Source organism: Haliotis asinina, chromosome 9 (assembly GCF_037392515.1).
Source record: "Haliotis asinina isolate JCU_RB_2024 chromosome 9, JCU_Hal_asi_v2, whole genome shotgun sequence".
NCBI lineage: Eukaryota > Metazoa > Mollusca > Gastropoda > Lepetellida > Haliotidae > Haliotis > Haliotis asinina.
Window position 1 is genome coordinate 8,365,777 of NC_090288.1, and position 17,071 is coordinate 8,382,847.

Here is a 17,071-nt window from a genome sequence, read left to right on the forward strand (position 1 = left end):
TATATTTAGCACATAATATTTAGTTCAAGAAAATCATAGTTTGAATGTGAAATGGAAACTCGTGAATGACACATTCTCAAATGTCACTGCTTTTATTGTACTTTATTGTATTTTATTTATTTTATTTTATTGTACTTTTATTGTATCTTCAGGTAACAAAGATTCTTGATTCAATTGGGAGATGCAATACGTATTCAGGCATTTCTTTTTTTTAGAAGCAAACCCATTTGGACAAATTGGCTTTGTAAACTAAATTCTTAGGGAGTTATTTAGTATGTACAACCTTTGCACTTTGTGTTTAAGAAGGATGGGTGTTAACACCAGCATTACACAGCAGGCCACGGTTTCTTTGTGTTTTGTCAGCTACCTCTTATCAACTTTAGATTTAAGCGAACACTTGAGATTGAAAACACACCTCTTGTCCAGGGCAGATGTTTTAGGAGTCAGGATTTTAGCTGTCTGTTTTTCACAGTTACATGAAAGTTCCATTAAGATTGTTCAGAAACGACTTAATCTTTTCCCCCTCACAAAGAACTCCCCACTGTTGTTATCAACCCCTGATGTGTGTATATATGTCATGGAACAGGTATAGATCACAGGTCAGAGATCAGTTTCTTGAAGAAGTTCTTTGGATGCTTGCACCCTAAGTTCAAGTGTGATAACAACATTTTATGATCTTTTGCAACTTTGCTATGCCATTCTATGTCCAGAATACCAACACAACATTAATCATGTTAGATGTTTCACATGGTAATTTTGACAGATATTGCTATCAAGTACTTCATGTCTAATGAAATCATACTTCATTAATGAAAGGTTTTGAACTGTTTTGGCAAAAACCCAAATCCTATCATATAGCTTGTGAAAAAGAAACATATGATGCCAAGCTACATGTATTACACTCAGTCCATATCCAGTTTTCTGTGTGGACGAATAGAGTGGTTTCCTATTATTGATGTATTTTACTATGAGCCAACCACATCCAGAAATCTGCGATGCTTAAGTAACTGTACAAGTTTTAGAGTAAAAGTCCAGACACTGTTGCGTCTACAAACTACAACTGACAGCAGAAATTATTTGTTCTGCTAAAAAAAGTTGCATCATGAGTGGGTAAAATAAGTCCAATGATTTGATCAGACAAATCTCAAATTACACTATCAGTATCGGAGACATTCTAAATGGTCTGAAGGCAGAGAGATATATGTGATTTGAGAGTAATGCCAGTAAGCTTAGACAACTAAACTATATCTGACAAACCAACAATTGGATTTGTCCCATTTGAACTATGGCTGACAATTTTTCATGAGATGTATAATGGAGATCATTTCAATTGACACGTGTAATCTCTTGGGTAATTACACCACCGCAACAACCAGAGAGGTCAAATGTGACTGGTGAAAATCTATTGCAAAGGTCAATGTCTGTTTAGGGCTGATTTGGAATAAGATAGTCAGATAGAGTGTTTATCCTTGTAGATTGAAATGTAAGAAATGTTTCATTTCAAGTTACAGCAGACATAATTCTGAAACCTGTGTAAATAAACTAAGTTAAAGTGACAGTTCGATTGATGTCTGAATAATAAAATTGAAACGTTTGGTTCAATTATGTTTGTATGTCATATGTTTTGGTAATTTTAAAAGACATTTTGTACAAGAAGCTCTAATGAGACTTGTTAAAAGTTCTGTATTTGTGTTCAAATATGAAGGGAAATTGTATGTTTTTAATTTTGGTGATGTGATTGAGTTGTTTGTATAAAGTCTTAAAGTATGTGGGTTTCGTTTTGTTTTTTCAGATTGATCCAAACAGTATAGCTGCCAAAGATGGTCGAATACGAGAAGGGGACCAAATCTTACAGGTAGGAAGTATTCCCAAATTTTGCATGTCCTTCTCAAAACACAACATGGCTTGCTCTTCAGTGCTCATGTTCAGGTCTGTGATTTGCATAATGCATCTGCTCAGATTATTTTCAAATGAACATGTTCTTTGATGGTCCTGAAACACAGTGTGATTGCCCAATCTCCATTTTCTTATGAAAAAAAATCTTCCAATTCATCCATGTCATAAGTTAAAAGAATGACATGTAATTTTTCACAGCAATTATACATTAAGGTTGTTTCCTACTTGGTCCAAATGAATAGATTAGCCTTCTGTAGTTGATGAACATGGTATTTGAGTATGGCTGCGGAATTCAGTCAGTGTAGAAATGATGAAAATTCTTCAGGACTCTGAGGTGTGAACTCATTATTGATTCTGTGCTACTGTTTCAGCCTTCATCTAACAAACGATCACCCTTACACCTCTACTTACACGTAAACCATAAATATTACCTCGGCAGTTTTGACCTTTTGTGCTTTGCCCTCGTAAATAATGAAGCTAAAGTAACATTCAAAGCAAGGCTGTCACTGAAAACCCTGTCGGTGGAAGTTTTTACATATTACTGATGTATTGGTGCTTGTATCATCCATGACACTTCAAAGGGAAAATACAAAAATGGCATGGTGAAAAAAGCCTGTTGTGTGATGGTCGTCATTATTATACAAGGCACCTGTGATGGTTTAGATGTTAACAACTGGTAGATGCTGAAACGCAAATTGTGAAAGTGAGTCGTGTTTACAGGAAGTGACATGGTAATGAGATGAATATCTTGGACCTGTCATCCTCAAAGCTCATCAGTTAGACTTGTCTGTCTCTAAATGATTCTTGAAGGAGATTGGTTGTATCTTTTCCATCACAAAACGTAAAAGTAAACATGGTGATGTTTACAAGGTTGCATGTAGTGTGGTTAGGTTGAATGTGGGCGATGTGTTATATAACCAGTTTAGTCCTAATTGTAGTAACGCAAACAGGCATTATGACACACAGTGTTCACACTACAGCACTGAAAGATGTTTCAATGTAAGGTGTAGAAATTGTATGATGCAGTTATGCCTGAGAAGGCTTTTGGGATTGGATGGTTTAAAATGACTGCTGAGTATGGAAGGACAGCTAGGCATGACCGTTGATAAGTGCCATATAACCATGTCAGGGAACTCCTTCAACACTGAACACTTTCAACTCTGTCCAGAATGTCATTACTTTGTTGAAGAGGTCCTGATTTGATGGATGATTACATGGTTGGTAGTTTACCTGTTACATTTAATTATGAAGATCTGGGTCTTCAAGAACCCATACCTGTTGAAAGAGGGGAGTAACAGGATTAGATGGTCATGTCCTGTGACATGGTTTGTTCAGGTGATTGTCTCTCTGGATTGTTTAGACTGATGACTTAGTTACTGACATCATAAGCAACCTGTCCTGATTGTAGCATTTTCCAACAGCAGCGTCATATTGCTGGGCTATCACAGAGTCGCCATCAGGCAAAGAACAAACCGTAGCATTCCTAGCTATATATATTGATCATATGTGCAGACAGTTGTTCCTCACATGTTAAGATATTCCTTTTTCTGTTCCAGATCAATGGTGTGGATGTTCACAATCGTGACCAAGCCATTAAACTTTTTTCTGATCAAGGAGCAGACATAACCCTGCTCGTGGCCCGGCCTCAGCTACAGGTAGGACTGCACACCCAGTCTCAAGTCCTTCATGGTGCCACAGCACATAAGCGTGTTGGCTCACCATTCAAGGTTTGATTCCCAACAACCACACAATGTGTGATGTTTTTTTAGGTGTTCTCCAAGGTCCTAAAAGTGTTTCATGATGATACTCAGAATCACTGTTTGAGTAAGTAGTATACTGGCTTATTTTTTGGATTTGACCAATATGGGGAAAAAGACACCAACCATGTTTTTCACACATTGTACCCATGTGGGGAATCAAACCTGATCTACTGGCATAAGCCAAAGGCTACCTCTTCTTGTTTATGTTATCAGCAGCATTGATATGTTCCAGTGATGGGCTCCTAGAAGCCCTGTAACAGACATATGGCATTATGAAAGTTTTGTCTCTGTAGTCTTCAAATTCTGTCTCATGCTTCCAATATTATGGGAAATTTTAAACATAATTGATTACTGATGCTTTCTGTAAATGATAGCTTAATATGATCAGAAATTCTTCAGCTCAATGCCAAAAATAATTAGGTTTCATGACAACTTTTTCAGTTTTTCCTTAATTGATTTATGTTATTTTATGTGCTAGTAAAGCAGTGTATGATGCTAGGGAAGATCCAGTTTCATATCATTTACACTTTGGGACTTATGGCAGGGAAAATATTTTCTATGAATCAAAATACTTTATTAGAGCATGCTTTCAAAAAGCCATTATCATTGACATCAGATCTTCACAACCTTCACATTCACAGCAGGAGATGAGAAATTTAAACCACTAGTTTCAAATTTGAAAAAAAATGATTTGTTAGTTGTATGAAATTTTTCAAAACAGAAATTTGTCATGAGTTAACAGTCTGTTTGTACAAAGTAATGTAATCCAGATTTTTGCTCTTGAATCTTGAAAATCCAAACCCAAAAATAATCTATCGTTGTTCTTGTTTCTGAACTTGGCTCAAAGAAGACTTCCTGAAAAACATTGATGATAAACAACATCAAGCCTTTGATGTGATACTTGACTTCCTCCAGTCCCTTGTCTTCCTGCTGTGTGAAAAGCAAGGCATCTAGAATTCAAACCATCCATGGTGGGGTGAAGAGGAGTCCTTGTACTGAATGTCATGCAGGGAAATTCAGTTGCATATAATCAGAAACTTTGATATCTGGTTAGAATAATAGGGCTTGTTCTCTTGTCTATATTGGTCTAACAAATCTGTCAGATGAGGCAGGTTCTTGGTAGTTGCAACAGACACCACATTAACCACTGATATGCCTGTAATCGCAAAAAAAGTATTTATTGTTTAAAAAGATACCCCAAGTGTGGCACCTCATTTGAAAGTGGAAACAAAATGCTCTTCATTCCAGTCATATAATTTACAGTTCCGTTGATAATATCCTGTAGTTAGAAATTATGAACCTAGATTCTGAGGGTTAATGCCCCTCCCTTATCATTGACCCAAGGCTAGTTCTCCACATAAACATTCTCTACAACCCAGGATAGGTATTGTAGATCTCTAGCATATGTGCTCAGTGCCTGATAGCCTAGAAAAAAACATGTCCACATTGTGTGTAAACCCCAGGAGTGGGGCCATCCAACAGCAGGGGCAGAGATGTGTTTGTTGCTTCTAGATCAAGCAGCAGGTTGAAGCCATTTGGTCAGATTCATGTTGTGTTTGATTGTGGGCTGATATACTTTTTTATGCCATTTGTGACATTTTTGGAAGGGTTAGATTTCTTGTTTTAATGGTAGACAGGTGCGCATTGTGTGAAATGATGCAGATCTGATTGCTGTTTCTATCAGCATCAGATTCCTTGATAACATTCACATTGCACCATTGCCTGGTTAATGACACCCAACAACAATGACTTGCTGTCAGAAAACTTTTAGTCAGTATGTTGAGATTGTGTTTTTGTACAAATTTTTTCATCATACTCATGATTCTGAATTCTATAGGTCACTGGCAAAGATGATACTCCCAAAAATGGACGTTAAAGGCAATGTCAATTAATTTGCTGTCAGTTTTATTCTCCAAGTGAAAAGGATTGGGTTTTGATGCTCACTAGGCAATAATGTCCACACAATGTAATGACATTATCATCATAGTGTGATATGCGTAAAATGCCACTTTAAGCAATATTGATCATGTCATGTCAGCTTAATGTTGGTAGAAATGTGGCAGCAGATCCTGTCATTTCATTCATCATCATTTGTCAATCGCCATCATGGCTTTTAAATGGCTTCACTAAAATGATGAGACCAAGACAAGGCACTATTTTCTTTCCCATTTTGTTTTTGTAACTTGCTTATTCTTAACTCTTTTGATCCACATGGGGAAAAAATTGCTCCTGTAATGACTTTACAAACTTCAGAGGGTTTCCTACCTAAAGTGTCTCGTACAGCCTTGCATTACGAATTACAAGATATTTGTCTGCTATCAGCCTGATGATACCGTGGTTATTTAATGTATATTCCTTATCTAAAATTTCTTGTGTGTAGTCCAATAATTTAGATTTATTTTGAATAGCATCATATAAACATCTTTCTTATCTGGGCAGAAAACTAAGACAAAGTGTTTTGGAAAACAGCACTGATTGAAGTTGGCTGATAAGAAGTATTCTCTTACAACCATCAACAGTAACAAATGTTTAGTTTTCATAAGTACTCAGAGTTTATGGATAATGTACCATAACAATGTATACTGATTGTTAATGGGTCAAAACAACACTAAGCATCAAAAACTGAATTTGTGCCACTGTTGGAACAATAGGAAAGTATTTCATGCAGCTCAACACAATTCCAGACTACAACTGTTTGGTCTATCGATCTTATCTTTTATCCTACTTTAACTTTAGAGTAAGCCATTTCTTACTTGCATCTTACTGTGGATGCAAACAGTTCTTTTGCATCTTGTCTGGTTCCACGTATAAATCAGTGATGAAGGTTGAACTTGCATCCTCATCAGATTTGAAAGTCAATATCATTTGCAGTAATTACTCTATATTTAAACATTACTACTCTGGTCCTATGGGTACAAATTACAGGATAGTAACAGGAGCATTCTCCTTAGTCTGCAGGTCATGACAATCCCAGCTGAAAATATCACACATAAGATTCCTCTCCAGGGAAATTGCTTATCCAGTTAATCTTCAACGAACTTTTGACTTGACCATCTTCCGTAAAAAATGAAATAATTATTGCTTGAAGTCATTACTCTAAGGGATCTCCATGCCTCATTCTTGCCTAGTCCACAAAAAGCAATAAGCTCATTTTCTACATGATGTAACTACTTATAGCGTAACAAATATCAGGTCTATTACATCGGCAGTGGGTCTAACTGGAGGCTGGCCTCAGGCAATACATAGTTAATTTTTCAATAAGGCTTATTTAAAGCATCACGGGAGTTCCATACCAAAAGAGGATGCCTCAAGAATCTGGATGAAGAGATACCATGCTTGGCTGTGCCTGGTAGCCATCATGTTCACCATCATGGCATTATTAAGCTTAATTCTTTAATAGGCTGTATCAAAGACCTGCAGTTCTTACAGCTGGAATGATTGCAAGGTGGCATATGCAACCTGAGGTCATCACAACCAGCAACTTGGAAGGCTTCAACTCTGACACCTATGTTACATCTGCTATCGTCTTGCGTCTGCTCAGGCTGGTTTTTGCATCTGCTTTCATACATTTTGGACGTCTGCTGCGAAAGAGTGCAGCAGAAATTAGGGGTAATTGGTTGTTGCCTGCTTGAATGGATTTTAAAGTGAACTTAGCTAGGTATAAGAAGCGCCAAAGGTTTCTGGAAGGCCAGTGGTTAATTAACAAGTTAGACACTAAATGAACAGATTTATGCCAAGACTGGACAGGATAATAGATGTTTTAAAGAGACCCATAGGAAAACATCTTATTAGTATGTCTTGGTTAGTCCTAATGAGAAAGTCTGTTTCTCGGTTTTCCCATCAAACAGTTACTAAGTTTAATGAACACAAAGACCTCAAGAGACAAGGGAGATTGATAGCATATATCAGTAGGTTGCTGTTCCTCTCGCACAGTCTCACAAGAGAAATTATACCTAAGAAAAGATTAAAACTGTACAAGCAGAAATGATTTGTCTGTGAACCCAAGGGCTTTAGGTGTAGAGATCTATTCTCAAAAGACTTTTGGCTCTTTTAAAACACATTTGTCTTTGCTCAGAAGTTCAACTTAGAAAGTGATCTCCTGACTTATAAATGCAATCCAGCATTATTCTTTTATCTCTGACAAACTAGGTAGCCTCAAATGAAAACATTCATGAAAAGGAACTCCTTACCAACATAAGACTGTATCATGGTACCACCTGTCTGGTCTATGGTGAACAGTGCTTCAGTTTGTTTACTTTTGGTATCATTGATGTAAACAAGACCCTCCACTGGCAGCAGCACCATTATACCATTGTTAAGCTGAGGAATTTCCTACATCTAGGCTCCAGAACATAACAGGTGCTTGTTGGCTGGGAAGATGATACACAAAGTGGACGTGTTGCGGTACTGGACTCCAGAGTAACAGATGCGTATAATCTAGTCTTTGATGTTGAGTAACTGCTTTTGTATCCAAGCCGTCTTCATGGCCTTTCCTGCCAAGTTTGAGCCAGAAGAAATTCTTTCCTGCGTTGTATCATATGAAGACTCACCGCCACTTAACATGTTTGTTTCGGCTTATTTATTGTCGATTGTAGGAATTGGCACCAGACTTATGTTTTTGATTCCTGGCAACTCTTTGAAGTTTGGAAATGATTAGTCAGGATCTCTTGATACTTTCTTGAGGGAATGGCCGTTATTCTGGCATAAAGGGAAATTGTACACTCACATCTGTAGACCTGTCCCACTTTTATATTGTATAGAATTACACAAAAATATCAAATAGCATATTTGACACCTTTGATCTCAAGGCAACCCGAATATGCTTTAAAGAGAATGGTTCTAATTAAATACAAGTAGAAAGGGTTCATTTTTCACAAAAGTTCTAATATACAAAAGAGATTAACATGTAATTTGAAAACATATAAACCAACAAAGTATAAGGTCTTTTTCAGATGTTAAGTTAGCAAGCAGTTTAGATACTTTTTTTTCACAGTTTCTGCAAGACTTCAAACTGTTGCAAATAGCAGTATTGACAGAACATCCAGTGGGGCATCACTCAATTCTATATTCAGTCAGGTGAACTGTTTGCCCTGTTTCTCCCTGATTTCATCATCTATGTATTTCCATCCGGGTAAATCTTGGGAAAATATTGTTTTTTGGTCAGCATCTATCCCATAATGCAGATTTAAAACTACAAATCTTTCCTCTCCAGCTGCTGGTCTGATCAGCAGAGGCCTTCTTCTGTTTTCACTGTAAATATAAGTAGTTGTGGATCTTCAGGACCAGCCCTATTACCAGCATCTTGGGAAAGTACAAATGGGTAAAGGATGGCCAGTGCTAATAAATTACCTTTATAAATGCTGCTGACAAAAAACAATCAACTGTATTTGACAGCCTAATCTAGATTTGGGTGGGTTTCGATTGTCCGATCTTTACAGACCCAATTTCAGCAGTGTTTAATGTTGATTGACTCTCATTAAGTAAGGATAATTCCTGACGAGACCCCGAAATGTGTGTATAAGAAGATTTCAGGAGAAAATCCACAACTGGCTAAAAAAGTATTTTCAGGTGACTGCCTGCTTGTACCAATCCTCCAAAGTTCACCTCCTTTCCTGAAGATGCAAGGAAGGGGGATAACTCTAGTTATGGTCCCCATGTGTAAACATGTTAAATGAAGCTTTAAACGACCAATGGACTTGATGGTATCATAATGTTCTAATGCTATTCACTTAAGGTGTTTCATAGCTAATGAAGCTTTTAACTATCTCATGATGTTTTCCTTACAACTACAAATATTTATACCATGATGCTTATGCATTGCATATGTTCCACAAAAATTAATGTTCTTGTCGCATGTTTTCATGTAAATAAAAGTTGTCACTGAACGTGACCCAAGGGTTCAGACTGATGTGGTTTTGATTTATTTCACAGATAAGGTGACAGCTGAACTTTGATGGCAAATTTGTACTTTGTTGGGATAGATGCTTCCATAGTCGGGACCTCTATATTAACAGTAGTCTACTTTGTCAACACCATTAATAGCTTAACAAACTGAAACATGATTCTGTAAAGCAAAAAAAAATGGTATGAAATGAGCAATCTCTAAAATCAGCTGATATGAGAATGGGATTAACATTTGTTCTGATTACAAACTACTTTATTTATATTCCAATAATTTAACACCCAAAAAGGAAAAAAAGATTTCACAATGTTTCAGAATCAAACCCGGACTTTTGCATTATGAATACTGTACCCACAGAACTAACCAGCTGCTGATGCTGCAACTTTAATCAGGATTTGTTTCCCAAACTCTTTGTTTCATTTCATGTGTTTGTTAACTGACAAAAAAACCAAAAAAAACAATCCTCATGGTATTGTAAAAAAAAGTTGGTAGTCGCGCTAGTTTACTCTTAAAGACACCAGGGTTTTGCCCTACATTAAACAGCCCTGTTATAGTGCTCAACACCAACCAACTTGTCCATATAACCTGTATTCAGTAAACTTGTAGTTTATTTCCAGTGCAAGTTGTGGTTTTAATTACAAAAAAGTTGTTTACCTGGCAGGTACATAGCTTCCTGATCTGAGAAACAGTCACTAAAGACATGATTGTTGGTTAAGGTTAGCTTGCATCGCTGACTATGATTTTCTCACGTGTGTCTTTGAAGCATTTTCACCACTGTAGGGAAATCAAGATGCAACACGGTGGGTAAATATCCTCCTGCTTCAACATAAAAACTGGCTCAGTAGTTGAACACAAGTCTTCCCATTTACCTACAACTAATTCTGATGCATTATGCTACCAGTTTCACAACTGATTCTGCTTGCCTTGATGTGCAGTCTGCAAATGCAAGATCTGAAATTAAATTACTGCAAAATATAAACTTTCATAGGTTTAAGATATGTGCTTTTGTTTGGTTTTTTTGTTTTTTTTTCATTTTATATCTGTTTTCTTCAACTTCCACTGAATCCAGTATTAGTGTATTAGTCACAGCGTTGAAAATGTTTGATAAGAAGGGTGATTTATATAGCTCATTTTAATTAACACTGGATACAAGTTGTTGTGATTCTACTGTGAATGTCTGAGAGCTCTTCTGTATGTGGAGGTAGCAAAGTACAACTAATATCTCCGTCCTGACTGAACTCTCCATGGGGCTGTGATTGAAGATGAGCATTTCTTGATTCCTCCCTTTCCAAATATAGTCTCCCTGATGAATATCGGTCTTAGACACCTTAGCTGATAAGATTCCTGCTTTCCTCATTTGCAGATGGCTGGGGTGTTGATTTTGTTCCAGCTAATCAGACGTCATAAATCAAGCATGTCATGTAACCAGTTCATATCTAGTTTGAAAAATGCTGGTTTGAATAAATATATATCATTTATTGCTGGCATATGTATTTTTGTAACTGGTATCTACTTTCATTTCATTATGGAAGATCATCCTTGTATCCATTCGAAACAGTAAAAAGTGACCATATTATTTTAGTTTTTGGATCATTAAGATAACTTTATATTTAGAAATATTTTAAATTTTTGTTACAGTGTGATGATGGATTCATGGATGAGCACAATATGGTTTTGGACGACCTGCACATGGATTTACTGGAAAAACATCACCATGACAACATGGCTTACATGGCCCATATGCTGGCAAGGGTAGGTAACTCTTTCCACATATTACAAATGTGACTTGAAACTTTATGCACTGTCACTTTGCACATTACTACTGTTGGATCGATATTTAGGAATTGACATATTCAGTAACTGTCAGTGAAAAGATTGATCTTACAATGGAAAAGTTATATGATACTGTGATGTGTGCTTGTGTCAGGTCTATATTCCCAGGAAACTCGTGCATCGTAGTAGTGATTAACATGCATACAGATTCCATGCCAGTCAGGCCACATATTGCCATAGTAATGCAAAGTGCCAGGCAGAGTAACAGTAAGTCCCATCTTTTGACATCTTCTGGTCTGAAGTGACCACTGATGGACCAAATACTATCCAGGCAGATGTCCTATCAATTAATCACACAGCTTATTTGAAAGGGTTGGAAATTCTATTTCAGTAATTACTGAGGTTCGAAGCTGTGTCCAGTCATTAAAGTCTATAACTTTCTAGCTAATCTGTCATACAGACCATGAAGGAAACATGTCTGAGAAAGCCCAGGTCTAGCTGAAAAAGAAGATAGTCCCAGGACTGCTTTTCATCATGTTTTTTTTTTTTTTTTTTGTACTGTGAACTTTTTCCCTATAAAATATGTTCATTTCAGAGACAAGTTGTTATCCAACCTTTCTTGCCATTTGAACTATTTATGCAAGTAGTATGTAATATATTGCTGAGAGACAATAGTGAGTTGCTTCAAAAGTCAGGTTTAATTCTCAGAGATTAACTAAATTGTTTTTGCTACAACCTGGGGTACAGTTTGTTAGTCTATCCAGCTGAGGGGCATGTATCCAGGATGTCTTCAACCTCACTTCCTACTCTGTTTTAAGAATCTGACAGGAGAGGGACCAGATGTAGCGTGATACTATGACATCAACACCTGTGATGAGACTATTACACATCGGGTGTACTAGTGGCAGGAACTTGTAGAATCAGTCTTGAAGATATCAAGATTTGTTTCCTGGTATTGTTAGAACTGTAGAGTAGTTCAGGTGAATTGCCTCAGACAATGGTTGTGAGTGTTTGGAACCTGATCTCAAATTGCAAGTGGCAAGAAGTACTGATGTTTGCCTCTGCTGAAAGAAACACGCCTGAAATATGCTCAATTTCCTTGAGGCAATATCTGCTTCTAGAATTCCTTCTTTTACTGTGAACCAAGTTGTCTGTAACTATCTGAGGATGTATGTATCAAGTGAGATGTGAGGCAATGCCACAGAATCTTGAGAACATCTTAAATGCAGAAAAACTGGCAAAAATGTACTTGAAAATAAATTTATTTTGCTTGTCATATCTGTCTTCTGTACAAATAGGTGGTGCAAATTCATAACCTTTAGACATAGTTCCCAACATATGTCATGGTTATCAGACAAACAGTATCAGAACCACCTGAAGGTCATCTGATCAGGAGAAGTGTCTGGTGTAGTCAGGAAATATGCTATCTTCCAGACACCAGCCAATATAAATTTCCTAACAGTTGCAACAAGAGGCAGCGTGTTTTGTTGAAGATGGAGACTTTGTAATGGGTAGTGATGGCAGAAATGATGGCGGATGAAACAGATGGATTTTAGCACAGGGCAGATGGACCCATAAACCACCTGACTCAACCAAGACGTCTTGCAGAATCCTTGTCACTGTCAAACCTGCAGGATAACACAAGCTTGCATCCCTGCAAGGCTGGAAACCTAGTTGGCACTTCCCCTTGGACAGCATTAGGCCCTAATTGTGATGAACACTGCTATTATGTTGTCAGCAGAAGCAAACACATTCAATCCAATCCGATTCAGCCACTTTCAAGTCTGAAATGTGTGTTCCCAGTTTTCGGTTTGATATGGATTGATGAACACATCAGCATTGTTGGGAAGGCAGTATTAAATACTAGTTCTGTGGACTGTTCCTATTATTGTGCTATTAGTTAGAGATCAGGCTGTCTCGCAGATACTAATCTGCCTTGGGAACTGTCCCTTATATATACTTTGGTTGTAATCTACTAGCCACGGAAGAATTGTTGAATTTACAAGTTAGATTTATGTCAATCAGGAAAATATGGTCATGATTATATGACTTTTTATGATCCATGTAAAATAATTTACAGTAGTGAATGTATTTGTGGCTCATCTGCTGCCACTAATGTTGGCTCGTGCTCTCAGTTATTCAGTGCAAAAAAAAAAAAATCTAAGTGCATGATAAAAAATGTGTCCTGAAGGAAAACCATATATTCTTGCCTCATAAAGTTAAAAAACTTTTTGTTGAATGCAGAAAGTCAAGCTTGAAAGAAATAATTTGGGCTCTCACTCTTGAACACAGAATGTCAGACTTTACACATGACCACTATTCTGTTGAGCATGTAACAAAGTGATAGACTGTGTGTCCTTCAGTTACTTCAGTCAGTGGTCTTCAAGTTTTCATTTGAAATAACTCTTAGGTGCAACGGCCATGACTCCACTGAAATGATAATTTAACTGGTTGGAAGTGACAGAAACTTAAACCTAATTCTGTGAAGCAAGGTCTCCATATGTTAGGGCTAAAGCTTGCTGAGTGGATGTCTCACTGCCCATATGCTGGTATGGAGGAACGTTGAGAGTTTGTAATGGAGGAGACAAGCGACTTTGGAGTATTACCTCGGACAGGTAATTATTTTCACAACTGCCTGCCTCCATACAATCATGACTGTACTACAACACAGGGTGTTTTTGTCAAGTCTTGTTAGTGGAGACCATGACTGCTTAGTAAGACAGTCACATCTTGGGGAGAAATACAGGGATACTGGAGAAAAACAGATAATTAGGCGACCTTGAGGTAACAGAAGGTAAGGTGGCTGTCAGTTGTTGTGGTTGGAGCTGGGATTACTTTGATGAATGGGATTATGAAGTAATGTGGTTGTGCGAGAAGAAAATGGGACAGCCCCCAGATTGTTGTCGTATCTGGGGTTCAGGAAACGGCACTTCAGCTCATGTTTTAGGTTCGTCTGTGGGAGTTGACGGGATCAATTCAGTCATGAGGGTAAATGGTTAGTACAGGTGTTGCACAGCAACATTTGTGGATAACTGTTCCACAATGAGTGGAAATGAGTCATATAATGCCAGGATGGGGTAAGCAAGGCTGCACGATGGCTGATCTATATCCTCTTCAGTAAGAGAGCTCTGTTTTGGAGATGATCTATTTCCATGACAGTTACTGACTGGGTTTCACACATCTCCATGTAGGTATCAAACCCAAGGTCTGTTTGACGAACACTTTCTCCATATAGGACTCTAACCAGAATGGGTCTTTTTTTGTAACATATGTAATTGTTAGGTTTCAGTCCAAATAGTCCAAACAAATGTGTTCAGTGCCTCTATGTACCTTGATTGTTGATAGCAGTTTCAAACGAAGTATGCATGTTTTGTAGAACTAAATGTAACACCGTAATAATCAAATGATGTAAGAATGCAACACATATTGTCATTTTCCTTGTCTGGATACTTTTATCAGACTGATGAAAGGGGCATTTGTTTTGAGAAAGGCAGGAAAAATAATTAAGTTTATTACCTTAAGATGGAAATTTGGTTGTATTTTCAGATGAATGTTAGTCTTTGTAATAAAGCAGAAGGAATACAGCCTTCTTTGATTTGGCTAAAAAAAAAAGAATTCTGAATATTCAGAAAACATTTCACCTTTCACTGAACATCTCCAAAGACCTTACCAAGGTCATAGTGTTGAGTCAAGGAGGCAATTGTCAGGACATGTGGGTATGCATGTACTTCACCCAGACTGAAGAGAGAAGAAAAGGATGCCAGCCAATCAAAGGCTGCTTGATGAGTTGGTATATCAGAGGACACATCAGAGATGATGTCAAGATTGTCCATGTTTTCCTGCAGCCTCACCTCTTGGTGTTGACAGGAACTTCACCTGGGCTGTATCACAGGAAGGAGGTTTTTGGCTTGAATTCCTGAACATATTCCTGTGCAGGTAGTCTGACATGATGCCACATGATGAGCTGGCTTTATCCTTGACTCAAGGCCATCTTTGGGAATACAAAGTTACATCTTTTTTTCTGTGTGGTCTTTTATGATGTATGAACTTTCTGGCTTCCTCTTAACTAAAGGTCATCACAAGGAATACAATGCTGTATTTTGTTTCTATGTGGTCTTTATAGTACTGTTTGTATGAACTTCTTTGGGAGTCCATGCAGTGCTAGCTTAACTCAAAGTTGTTTAAGGGAATACAATGCTGTATTCTATTTCCATGTGGCCTTGGGTCATGTTTGTATGAACTTCACACAGTGTAACATCTACAACTTACAAGAGGTTTAGACAGTTTAATTGTACATAGTGAATGGAATAACTATTTACCTTTGTGGTCTTTATGTAATTCCAGGTGTCTGGGAATTTAGTATGGTTTTGTGTTGCTTTTAGCAGTTGACACTAGAAAAGGGTTCAAGCCTTATAGCCATTTGGCAATTGAACAAACACTACCTGGGCTGCTTTGCTACCCCATGGAGAATCTGACAGTTTATTCAATATATTCCTAAATATTTGTTGCGTGAAAAACACTGGAAACAGTGATGATTTTAGTGGAATCTTGGTTGGTCCTTTATTTCTTTTGAGTAGCATACATGTCTAGTTACAATATGGCATGGATTAAACCATGGTTGAGTCATACTTTATATTTTCCCAGTTACATTTCAGTGACTCTCTACTCCAGTTGTATTAAGTTCAGTTTTATGCCATATCATGACAGGCTTTACACATTGTACCCATGTGAGGATTGATACCCGGTCTTCAGCATGACAAATGGACACCAACCACTAGGCTACCCACTGCCCCCCTTCCCCAGTTTGGATTATGCGAATGAAAGGTGTGAATGAAGTGCTTACATTATCCCAGTGTGAGGGATAAAGTCACTTCATCAGTACATGCTACCTGTTGGACAACACTGTACAAGTCCAGTCCATTGACAGGTCTGGACTCCTGTAGAATCAATCACATCGATGGGTTCGTGTCAATTAGGACTTCAGTAGGCAACTTATGGTCGAAACTACACAGCCTTTGTGGGCTGCTCAAACCATAGAGAGCGAAGTCTTCTCACGGCTTTGATCTTTCTATGTATGTGTGTACTGTTCCAGTGACGATGAAACCTGGCCTCCAGCAATTGAAGAGCTCCAAAGGGGAGCTTATTTGTCATGAATATCTTTATTCCTGGCCATCCAAGCCTGTAATAGGGGATCTAGTGAGGGAAAAAAAGATGTATTCATTTAATATGATGTATGTAGGTTGAGAGAGAGGGCCCTGACAACTGTCAACACTGTACAAAGACTTTGTCATCTTTGAGGCCTCCAGATACTCGGTATAATTAGCACCAGCTCTTGTTGTGCAAACATGCCAAAGTTGACCATTTTCTTGAAATCGGAGATGGAATGAAAGGAATATAGGTCAGTAAAATACCTTTCATGTCATTGTTAAAGAGGAGAAACAATCTAAACTAGGTCAGGTTTGGAGACTACCAAAATATTTACTTTGACGTCCTCATGGACGTTTAATGCTTATATTAGTGTGAGACGGTAGCAAGGAGGGGAGAGACGATCATCACAGTTCAGTGTGAGTGTTCTTGTTAATGTTTAGCGCTGAACACATGGAATATCTTACAAATCATTGAGCAAGCAGATCAGGGTGGGAATCCATCTCATCCTTTCAGAACCAGGTAACATGGACGGCAAATGTCCTTTTCCCATGGAGAGTTATGAAAAAGAAGCAGTGTTCTCATGAGAACAGTT

General features: G+C 37.7%; 1 protein-coding gene across 3 annotated transcripts in view; it reads left to right on the forward strand.

Moving 5' to 3' along the window:
• The window catches only part of LOC137295711 (E3 ubiquitin-protein ligase PDZRN3-like), a 425,331-nt gene that overhangs the window by 402,944 nt on the left and 5,316 nt on the right, over window positions 1–17,071 (forward strand). For all 3 annotated transcript variants that reach the window (XM_067827228.1, XM_067827227.1, XM_067827229.1), the window contains 3 exons: window positions 1,793–1,855; window positions 3,453–3,551; window positions 11,197–11,310. In XM_067827228.1, the coding sequence (XP_067683329.1) occupies window positions 1,793–1,855; window positions 3,453–3,551; window positions 11,197–11,310 (276 nt within the window). The remainder of the gene's footprint in view (window positions 1–1,792; window positions 1,856–3,452; window positions 3,552–11,196; window positions 11,311–17,071) is intronic.